The 12,303-nt window shown below is 37.3% G+C and overlaps 1 protein-coding gene across 8 annotated transcripts in view; it reads right to left on the bottom strand.

Moving 5' to 3' along the window:
* The window catches only part of STIM2 (stromal interaction molecule 2), a 144,050-nt gene that overhangs the window by 25,824 nt on the left and 105,923 nt on the right, over nt 1–12,303 (bottom strand). For all 8 annotated transcript variants that reach the window (XM_072737936.1, XM_072737934.1, XM_072737935.1 and 5 more), the window contains exon 4: nt 3,405–3,516. In XM_072737936.1, the coding sequence (XP_072594037.1) occupies nt 3,405–3,516 (112 nt within the window). The remainder of the gene's footprint in view (nt 1–3,404; nt 3,517–12,303) is intronic.

Here is a 12,303-nt window from a genome sequence, read left to right on the forward strand (position 1 = left end):
GCCGGGTACTGTGTCAAGGGCTTTATCAAAATTCAAGAAAACCTCTAATATATATAAAATGCCCATTTCACAAATGAGGAAACTAATATAGGAAGAGACCGAGTAACTTGCCCCAGGTTGCATAAATACAGGTAGGGCAGGGATTCACATCCAAATATGTATGTTCCAATGACTGTACTCTGAACCACTACATTTTATTTTGGAAGGTATCAGAACCTCTAAGAATGTAGAAGTTAAAAAAAACTCCTGTAACTGCTATAGGCTTTTATAAAACTTTATAAAGACCTTTCCCATCACAAAATGCCTTCCTTCATCTCGCAGGTACCTTTTGTGTATGCTCCAGTTACACCTTTAATGTGACACTTAACAAACTGCTTGAAGGCAATGCTATGTCTTGTCTCGGTATCCCCACACCTAGCATTACGCTTGGCAAAAGTAGATGCTTGATAAATGTTTGTATAATACATGGATGAATGCATGGATGGATGCATGAATGAATTAAGAGCAACAATATCAATAGACTAAATTTAAGAAAGACAATGAGATGTAGTAATAAAGGATACCAAATAACAGTTTTAAACAAAGTTCAGTATGAGCCCAGAGGTGGAAGTGATTCTACCTGAGTGGGTGAGGATGTCAGGGAAGTTCACACAGGTCTGAAAGGAATGAGGAGGCATGTGTCAGGCGAAGAGAGCCTTAGTTTAAGCTCTGGTAATAAGAATTTCAGAGTATAGAAAATCAGTAAAAGGCTTATGATAACCATGATAACTAACATAATATTTACATAATTTTGGCTACCTATTGCAGATGTGACAATATTTTAATGTCAAAGGAAACATAATGAATTGTAGGCACATGTACATCTGTAATGTGTAATACATTTTCTTATATATTCTTATAAATAGCTCTCATATCTACAGTTACCCTACAAAAAGTTCTGTAACTCACAGCATTACGTTGATAATGCTCCTTTAAGTGGACTCTTTTAACTGCCATTACCATATAAAAGGGGCTTGATGAAAGGCATTCCAGTTTTCCTTTCTCCTCTACTCAAAAAGGTTCCAGTGGGCTTACCTGAAAGTTGAACTTCTGTATTTATAACCTGTCTTTCCTAATAACATGCTCACTATTTTAAAAAAACCGATCTTTATTGTGATGTTATTTTAACACTTCTAGAATTTGAGTTACTGCTGATAACCTTTACAACTAAAAGAAAAAAGTGGCTGTAACTTTTATTGCCAAAACACCAAGCAACCTATTTTATTTCATGTTGTTATACAAAGATTTCCCAAAAGACAACATAAAAATACTGAGTTCCTCATATTGAGGGTAACATATAACTCAAAAACTCCCAATCCCATTTTAATGCTCTACTATCCTGTTTTAACTTAGAAACTTATCATATTTAAAAGCAAAAACTGGGGGCGCCTGGATGGCTCAATTAAGCATCCAACTCTAGATTTTGGCTCAGGTCATGATCTCAGGGATGTGGGATCGAGTCCCACGTCCAGCTCTGTGCTGAATGTAGAGCCTGCTTAAGATTCTCTCTCAGCCCCTCTCCCCACACTCCTGCTTTTGTTCTCCAAAAAAATTAATTAAAGCAAAAACTGTATCTTATTTTTGTCTTCTTTCCACCATCTAGTTACACCATGAACATTAAAGATACTCAATACACACTTGTTGAATTCACTTTTAGTCCCATAATTTCATCATTATAGTCATGTGCACAGTAAAATCAGAAATACTGATGTTGATGCTCAGAACATATTTACAGGAGATACGGAAATTTTCAACTCCACCCAAAATCCAAAGTCCAAAGCAACAACAGCCACTTATTTAAATATAGTATGTAAAATTGATTAGAAGAAATGCAACAGGCACATCTCATCACATATAATAGTTAGACAATAATAAGGGATTAGTCTTCTTTTATACAAGAAATATTTGAGAGAAGAATGGGAAATAAGCAATCTTCTAAGGGCCAGGTTCTGGCAGAACCACTGCCAATTTTAACATTTAAATCTTTAAAAAATAATGGGGTGTCTGGGTGGCTCAGAGGTTGTGATCCAGGGGTCCTAGGGTGGAACCCTGTGCCCAGAGTGGAGCTGGAGTTGAGTTGGGACCCTGTTCAGTGGAGAGTCTGCTTCTCCTTCTCTGTCTGCCCCTGCCACTGCTCCCTCTCCCTCTCCCTCTCTCTCTCAAATACATAAAATCTTTAAAAACAAAAACCTTTAAAAATTATTAAGTTTACTAATGGAAATTTGTTTTTTATTTTTAAAGATTTTATTTATTTATTCATGAGAGACACACAGAGAGAGAGAGAGAGAGAGAGAGAGAGAGAGAGGGGCAGAGACACAAGCAGAGGGAGAAGCAAGTCCCTGTGGGACTTGATCCCAGGTCTCCAGGATCACACCCTGGGCTGAAGGTGGCGCTAAACCACTGAGCCACCTGGGCTGCCCACTAATGGAGATTTAGAAAATAAAATTTAGAAAACTACTAACAAATAATTCCAGAAATCTAAGGGATAAACTGGCTTCCCAGACTTTGGTATTGGGTTCAAGTGTTGAATTGGGCAAAATACTTAACTTCTCTGTGATTTGGGTTGTTGTTGTTGTTGTTTTTTTAATCTGCAAAATGGGAATGATAATAATACATCTTAACATTAACCATGAAGCTTAAATGAGAAAATATAGAGTACTTCTACATAATATACATTTTAAAATGGTTGCTATTATTTATATTTTGTTCATTACATTTTTTTTAGGGTTTAACTTACAGATGCTAATATTGAGTGGTTATTGTTATTAAAGGAATACAATTAAGAAGGATCTGTACACTAACCCATTCAAACAGGCATTTCATTAAAGGTGGATTCATATCAAATGAATATGTTTTTGTTATATTTACCACATGGTCAGAGGTTGGCCCTTTGATGTTATCTAAAAAAAAGATGCAGTTGGCCTATTGTCTAATTCCCAAAATCACTTTCTCTGGAAATAAATTTTAAAAAGACTTTGATTATTTAAACAAGAAAAATTAATTAAAACTTGCAAATTCAGGGCAGCCCGGGTGGCTCAGCAGTTTAGCGCCACCTTCGGCCCAGGGTGTGATCCTGGAGACCCGGGATCGAGCCCGGAGTTGGGCTCCCTGCATGGAGCCTGCTTCTCCCTCTGCCTGTGTCTCTGCCTCTCCCTCTCCCCTCCTTCTCTCTCTCTCTCTGTTTCTCATGAACAAATAGGTAAAATTAAAAAAAAAAAAAACTTGCAAATTCACACCTTAAAAAATTTAAAGAATAAATATATTTATAATATTTCCTTTGAGCCCTTAGCCACAGAGGTAACTTATGATTTGGCATTGAAAATAACATCTAGTATGTGATTCTCCTTGAGTGAAAAAAGACTCACCTGGGAAGCGTTGTTCCTTTGACATTATTGTCTCTAAAATTCTTCTCATATTGGGGTAGTTCAACAAATTCTATCAACCACTGAAGTGTGTCCTCAAGGGTCCAATTATGAACTGCAAGAAATAAAAGTGGAAGGCATATTTTAAACACATCTGCTTTTAAACTTACATAATTTACATATGTATTTATATACATATATATATATACACACATTCACACATATATAAAATTACTATAACTTCAGAGGATGTTAAGTGAATTTTTAATTCAATTGACAATAAGTACTACAATGGTATTTGGCATTCCATCAGAAGCTGAAAACAATGGAGACATACCTCCTACAATTAAGAACTTATAATCTATGACAGAGAAAACATGAAAGAAAAAGAATACAAATTTAGCATGGTTAATTCTAAAATAAGCATTTATGTAAAATTCATTCAGGATGAAATAATTCATCATTTCCCTGGTTGTAGAAACACAGGACATGAAATCTAACCATCATTCTTTCATTTAGTCATCCCATCCATGTAATACTGTAAACCTTCTGAGTATCAGGTACTATTCTAAACACTGGGACTATGGTTGTAAACAAGATGCATAGTCTGTGCCCTTATGGGAGAGGAGGGACAATTTACAAGATGAGGAAGAAAAGTATGAGGAATTTCAGACAGTAATCAGCTATTAAGAAAGAAAGGAAAGAGGTCAGGATAAGCCTCTGAGGAGCTATTATCTGAATTGAGAACCAAAATTTACAAGGAGCCAACACTGTGATGATCTGGGGAAAAAATATTCCAAACAAAAGGAAAAGCTAGTATAAAGGCCTTTCGATAGGATGAACTAGCCATGTTTGAAAGCGAGAAAGCAAGCAATCAGAGGGGCCAGGTCATGACTTTTAAAAATTCTGGATATTTCCCTAATTTCAATAAGGAAGGTTGGGGGTAAATATTTTTAAATCTATGTATACTCTTCAATGTGAACAGACTGCAGGAGACAAAAATGAAAACAAAGAGCAATAAGAAGGCCATTCCTTTATATAGCTGTCCAAATAAGAGAGGTTAATGCCTTGGACTATTGTGTTAGCAGAGGATATGGTGACAAGTGGTCAGATTTAGGATATGTTCTGGGGATAATGCTGTTAGATGTGGTCATGAAAGAGATGGAGGTTGGTAGTTACAAGAAAGTTAAAAAAAAAAAAAAAGTAGAAAGGAGGTACCATTAACTGTGACAGGAAAGACTGGGGAGGCACAGACTCCAGAGGCAAGTAGGAGCTGATGACAAAGATCAAAAGTTCTGTTTAAAAAAAAAAAAAAAGTTCTGTTTTTAGATATTTAAGTGTAGATACACAGTTGCAGCCAATTACACAAGTCTGGAACTTAGGGAAGAGTGAGGTCAGAAACAGGGTGTAACAATTTAGAGTCATCAGCATTTGGAGAGTCTTTAGACTGAATGAGATAACCCAGGACAACGGATTCTGGGAAAGGGGCCCTAAATTATGAAGAAAATGACCAGCTAGAACAACTCTTCTCTTGGACACTTATTTTGAATCGAGCCTGTTATAGTCACTTTTCCCTTTAAGCCATATTTAAAAACAAACAAACCCCATGAAGCACTAAGATGAGAAACTAACAAGAGGACCAAGGTAGTTGGTAGCAGGACTGGATATGAACCCAGGCCAACTGACAACAGGACACAACTATGTTACTCTGAAGGCAGCATGAAAATTAAATAGCAGTAGAGATATAAACAAGCAGTTAAAGCCTGGAAGCAACTCAAGACATTTCTGCTTGAAGAGTATGAAGGACAATGACAAGATCATATTTGATGAGATTATCCAAAGGAGAGGGTGCAAGTGATCTTAAAAACTTAAGACCGTCATATTGTCTGCAATTAATTTGAGGGTTTGGGAACACAAAGTGCTCACAGGCCACAGGAAAGTCAAAGGAGACTGAAGAGAACAAGGGAGTGATAAAAAGCAAACCTGGGAATCCCTCTATGTATATACAAATCTGAGAAATATCTTTCAGACAAATGACAGAAAATTCTGAGTTCATTTTGCAAGCAACACCAATTTCTCACAATCTGCCTTTTTTTTCATTAAGTGCTTGTCAGAGGAAAAGCTTAAGTAAATCACAAATGAAAAATTAACTAGCAAAAATTCACTTAAAAATCACACATGGTAATTGATAATTTTATATTGAGACAAAGCTTTGACTATTTTAAAAATCTTCTCTCCTTCATGTGTTCCTGCCATAGGCTTGGACATGCGCCCGAGGCTGCTGTATCCATTTAGCCACATAACTTCTATTACCAGCCGAAGGTTCAGGCCCTCGGTGCTTTCTGATGAACTTAATATATTCAAAGTAGCCTTTTTTTCTCTTAAGTTTCTTCCCATTCAACATGAACTGCACTGAGAATTGCTTGTCTTGATTGCCAAGAAACCAACAGTGCAGCTGCACCTCACACACCCACACAAAAATCTCAGCCAAGGAAACAGGATAAGATTCTCTCTGTCATTTCTATGGCTGTTCAACTGATCAACAACTGAAGTCCCTGATCTCAAAACTCCAGCACATCAGAATATTCCCTCAGTTCCCAATGAGCCAGGAGAGAAAGGAAGAAAAGTCAAATGAAAAAAATATGTATTTATTAAAGTGCCCAAATCCTAAGATTACTCTACTCTGTACATGGAACATTACAGTCGTTCTAAAGTAATTTTCTCTACAATGAACCTTTAAAACAACAAAATTCTAACAAAGAGCACACAGTTTGCTTTGAGAGGAGGTTCACTTCCTCCTGTGCCTTTGGGTTTCTTTGGTGATGCCTAGAAAATACTTTCACTTCTCATGACCAGGACTTGTATTTTATATTTGCTTTCTCTGCTCCAAATATACTAGTTGTCTTTCAATTCTTAGGAGAGATCATACTGTGTCCTTCCTCAGGGCCTTTGCATATGCTGTTTCCTCAACATGAGATTCTTTTCTCTGTTGCTCTGACTCATCTTTGTCTATTTACAGAGACTCCCTATCTCAGTTAAAACTTTAATTCCTCAAGGGAGGCTTCTCAAACATTGCTAATGGTCATAAAGCATTCTGTACTTTTTTAAGCATAGCACTTAATTATTATTATTTATTTGTATGATTATTATTTGAACACCTGTTTATTCCACTAATGCACAAGTTTCTTGCTCATCATTCTATTCTTAGCATTTGGTACACAAAAGACACTCAACAAATTATCTGTTGGGTCCTCTTGAATAAATGAAGTAGAACATGTTTAATGGGCAGGTACTGTGAAAATCTAATCTCACACTTCAGTGAGGAAACCCAAATAAATAGAAATAGGAATTTATCCATGTAAGAAAACCTTGATGGCAAAGGAGTTACTCATTTAAGAACTACCTGGTTCCTTATCACCCGCCTCTCACTGCTCTTTCACATATGCTGTTGCTAAGTAGCACTTCCACCAGAGGGCAGCCAGAGGAGAATACTGTGTTTCTATAAAACCTAGACTTCCCATCTGCAAAGCTTTGGAAATGCTGATTTCTATACTGCTAATTTATATTCTTTCTGCTAGATATTGTGTGTCTGAATGATTTCTGACATTTATTCCAAAGGCTAGGAGAGAGAACTCTGGAATACAAAGAGACTGATTTTTGTCCCAGCTGTGCCATGGATTCACTAGGACATGACAGCCAGGTAATTAACTGTGACTCAGTTTCTTAACATACAGAATGATAAAATCAGGCTAGACCATCTTTTAAAATCCATTCAAATTCTGATTCCATTATAACAAAAGTTGGTGTTTAAAATATTGCTAAACTGCTAGCCCAGAAGGTAGATTATTAAAATACTGATGGAGGAAAAGTAACTCTTAAAACTTTCAGGACAGAAACAAAAACTGCTGCTAATGTTTATTATGTGTGTATTAAACTCCAGGAGATTTGCAAACATAATTTCAAATACTTATTGCAACAACCCTTTGAAATAGGAACCTTGATCACCCCACTGAACGTAAAAAGTCTATGAAGGTTAAGTTCTTAGTAAGACATAATAGATTAGTGAGCGATCACACCAGGTTTCAGACCACGTTTATTTCTAGAGTTGTTAACCACTGTATAATAAATTGCCTTTTTAGAGTCAGGTATGTGGTCCCAATAATCAAATTAACAAGCACAAGTACACAGTTTATTCTCTGGTCATACTTGCAGCCGTATCTACAGCTTTCTGAATGTGCCATATTCCCCCATGACGCTCCTTCAACCTGAAAGGGCTTCCCTTCTTCTTTCTTTACCAGGCATGTTTCTTTCTTAGCCTTTAAGACTCAGATCAGGAAGTCCCTCCCCCACGAAGTTTCCCCTATTCACCCATTTTCAGAATATAGTTGCTTTCCTCTGTGCCCCTGATCACATGTGCTCATATCTGTCACAGGATGTATCACATACTCTCGTGTAATCGCCCAGGCCTGTCTTATCCCCTGGGTGAGGAGTTCTTACAAGGCAGGAATTTGTTTGTTGTTGTTGTTTAACCTAACAGTTACTGTTAACATCAAAAATCCACATTCCTTTGATACAGGATTTTACATTATACACTTTCACATATATTCTCATTTAACCCCATAGCCACATTTAAGATCGCTATTCTTGCTACAGTCTATATAGAGAAACTTGGTCAAAAGAGGCCAAATAATTACACATGTGGTCACACATGTCTATTAACTGAAAGAGCTAGAATTTGAGCCTTCGTCTTCAGAATGCAAGTTCACTGCCAATATTAAGTGTCTCCTGATTTGGAACAGATCACTGTTTAAAACTTAAAACACATTTCTCTTAGAAACTAACCTTCATAATACTAATAGTAATACAAGAATTAAACATCATACATGAACAATCTGCCATATAAACGCATTAATGGATATAGGATTCCACTGGAGACATCCAGCACACACTGTGGTCTACTGAGGGCCTGGTAGTAGTAACACAACAGCTCAAGGGAGCTATGCCAGTTCTTCATCATGGGGTGACTCCTGGGACTTGGAAAAACCTAAATGACAAGATTTCAAGGAGTCAGGGGATTCAGAGCTGAGGCAGGGCTCTAACACAAAGGAAGTGGTGGGGAACAGGAAAGAGTGGGGACAGGACGGTGAGTAGAACCAAATCTTCAGGAGATGAGTGGGTGTGGAGATGTAGGATGTGTGGGGGCACACGTTTATGGATTTTTCACAGGAACAGAGGCAAGATAAGGATTCTCCTTTTCATTATCCCTCCCCCTCTCCCCCTTGCAGTTCTCAACAGGGCTATTTCTGTAATATGGAATGAAGTTCCCTATTCCACACCAAAACAGTTTCCCTCTCTCCCCTTCCTCCTTGCAAGTGCCAGTCCCATCACCATGTAATTATTTTGGATCAGCACTTGAAAATGATAACTGGACCTAAGAGGAGAAAAGCTTTCAGACAGCAGGAGGATTTGTAGTAATGGGGAGAATGACGAGATGGGAAGGGCTAGAAATAGCCAGCAACAGAGAGAGAAGCTAGCATTCCTGTGGCCACCCAGCTGAAGCAGCCTTCTAAAAGAAACACATGAATCATGCATAGGTACATCCTCATGTACAAACTGGTTATAAGTAGAAGAAACACTGCAACTGAAAGTGATCTCTCCCTCTCCTGTATTTCTATAATACTATTTCTACCATATAGCACGTTATTTGTGTTGCCTTATTTTCTATCTGCTTAACTACATCTTACATCCCTACGTGCTGTAAGCTTCCATAAGGCAGGAACTACACAGCCCAGGTTAGAGATGCCTTTTAAGTATTAGCTCTATGTATAACTGATGTTTTTCTTCCCTAAAGGCAAGAACCAAACCTGTTATGTTTTGTTTTAATTGGGTCTACTGGCTATACCATACCTATAGTTGTACAAAAGACAAGAAATACTGTTTTCATGATATATTTCAAAGCAGCACTGGAGAATCTCTGACTCCAAATCAGAATCACAGAGACCTATAAAACACAAGAAGTGAGAAGGTGCCATTTTACAGGTGTGTGTTTGATAGAAGGATGAGATGAGAATCTCTGTGCTTTCAGTCCACCCTGCCTTAAGCAAGTATGATATACACAAACCAGTGTGGAAGGTACACTTCAGAAGATTAAGATATACATATTTACTTGCTCCTTTCATCTATAAAAGGCATCTTATAAAACCGATGCACCCATGTACTTAGCCATATACTTGTATTAAGTTACAGGCCTAAAAATACAAAACAGCTTAGTGAAGTACCACCATATAAGTTTTCACCTGTTATATTTAATATAAGCACATGCTGTCCTAAAAGCCTTCAAAGATAATTTGTAAAATCACCTAAAGACTGTGAGGAAAAAAACTGATTTCTATTTATAAGGCACTAGTGAGCACATAGAATATGTTAATAATAGCAGTAGCTAACATTATGTGAACACTTGGCAATTTCCAACAGCTAGGCTAAAGGGTTTACATGAAGTATTTCATGAAATTCTTTCAACAACCCTATGAAGTAGGTCTTACAGGTAATATTATAATCCTAGTCCACAAATCAGGAAGCTTAAGGCTCAGAGAGTATGAGTAACTTGCCTAAATTCACACAAGTAAGTAGTAGAGACAGGATTCAAAACTATGTCTATTGACTTCAAAGCCCCAACTTCTAACCATTACGCTCCTCCTCCTCTCCCTCCTCTGCATGATGAAAACATCTCAAAATATAGCTAAAGTCACCATCAACCACGTCAGAACTTGGATATAATACATTAGTTACATTCATTCTGTATTTCATGTCTTAATAGCTCTCCTACTGTTTTTTAAAAACTGCAATATTCTAAATTTATGGTAAAAAGCGCTTGTTGGGGCACCTGGGTGGCTGTTGGTTGAGCGTCCGACTCCTGATTTCAGGTCAGGTTATGATCTCAGGGTTGTGAGATGGAGGTCTGTGTCAGGCTCTGTGCTGGGGGTGGAGTCTGGCTGCGATTCTCTCTTCCTACCCCTACCCCCCTCTCTCTCCCTCTCTTAAAAAAAAAAAAACAAAAACAAAAAACCATGAAACAAAACACACGCACACTTGTAATATTCTTAATGTTAAGAAAGCAAATGGCATAGCAGTTTCTTTTGGAAAACTAATATATTTTAGAAAAATCAACTTCTGATCTCATAATACAGTACCTTAGAGCTAAATACAGTACAATTCAATACACACTCACTACCTTCTCTAAAGCATGAAAACATCTTTGTAAGTACCAAAGGGTTTGGTTAAAAGGTCAGGGAGGAGAAAGAATAAACATTGTTAACAAAAGCAACTACATTTAAAGTTGGCCATGTAAAACAGTTATTGAAAGAAGGCCTCTATTTTACCGCTTCTCTGATAAAGAAGCTTAAAAAACTATTTGGTTTAAAAAACATCTGAATCAAAAAAATAAAAAATAAAAATAAAAAAATAAAAAACATCTGAATCATTGACATATTTACATGAAGTTCTGTATCCCAAATTATAGGTGCATACCAATACTGACCACTTCTCTAAATTCAATTTCACTATGAAATTTCAAACAACTAAAGCCTCAGAACTGGTCTCTGTACTTACAGTGACAGACATTAACTTGTCACAGGAAAATGCAGTTAACCTAAGGTACAATACAGCAGAGCAGGGCTTTGATGAAAAGCAACTTCAACTGAATATAATAGGAATATTTCAGGGACCCCTGGGTGGCGCAGCGGTTCGGCGCGTGCCTTTGGCCCAGGGCGCGATCCTGGAGACCGGGGATCGAATCCCACATCGGGCTCCCGGTGCATGGAGCCTGCTTCTCCCTCTGCCTGTGTCTCTGCCTCTCTCTCTCTGTGACTATCATAAATAAATAATAAAAAATTAAAAAAAAAAACTTTAAGGAATATTTCAAAATTACTTTTTAGAATATAAAAGATAAAAAGAAGTTTAAAGCCTTCCACCTTTCATCTTAACTCAGCTGGCTTATAGATCTTTGTGGTGGACTTCTGAGCGAGGCTAGATGATCAGCTGCTCACATGGTCCAGACAGGCTTATCTTTAGAACAGTGCCAGAATGTGAGCTCCTCATTTGCACACTGCTCAGCAGGGCATGTCTCTGTACCATGGACTAAATTCCTACAACATGCTATATTTGGACACCTAAAAGCCACACCCTGAACTTGGGAAGTCCAGATATTACTAATTCGACCAAAGAGGGATAAATGCACACACTTTCCCCTCATGAGCTCCTTACCTTTCACCACGCAAGAACTACATGTAATGTTTAGGCATACTGCATCAGTGTTGGCAAATGTCTGAACACTCAGAACATAAAAATTACCAGGGTGTTCTCTTCCCACGAGTGGTACCACCGACACTAAGAAAAGGCTTTATTACTTTTTCTTTTGTAAATTGCAATCTTATTATAATTTAAACAGAGTGCAGTATCAACCCCTAATTTCATGAAGATGGTGAGGAATAATGAAGACCTATCTTTAAAAAACAAAAAAAAAAAAAGCTGGAAAAACACGGAATCTTAAAATTACATGACTATTCTGAAGATTAACAAAATACATGTGGAGATGACTCTGAGCAATGGTGAAACTACTCTACAATGTAAATTATTATCATAATAAAATAAATAACGGATCAGAAATTTTTTGTAATTAAGGAAAAGCAAGGAATGTACTTTCTTGAGTCAAATTGGTGGATTCGAGGGCCATTTAAAGACTAAATGATTAATCAAGTTTTCCTAAATACCTCATTATTATGTCATTAAAGATATTGCCTTAGGGACACAGTGGCTCTGTCTCTGATTATGTGCTCTTTCATATTACATTCAGCCCTCAGCTGCCCTTCTTCTTCGTCTTTTATTTATTTACTTTTAAATACCA

Source organism: Vulpes vulpes, chromosome 14, assembly GCF_048418805.1.
Source record: "Vulpes vulpes isolate BD-2025 chromosome 14, VulVul3, whole genome shotgun sequence".
Lineage (NCBI taxonomy): Eukaryota > Metazoa > Chordata > Mammalia > Carnivora > Canidae > Vulpes > Vulpes vulpes.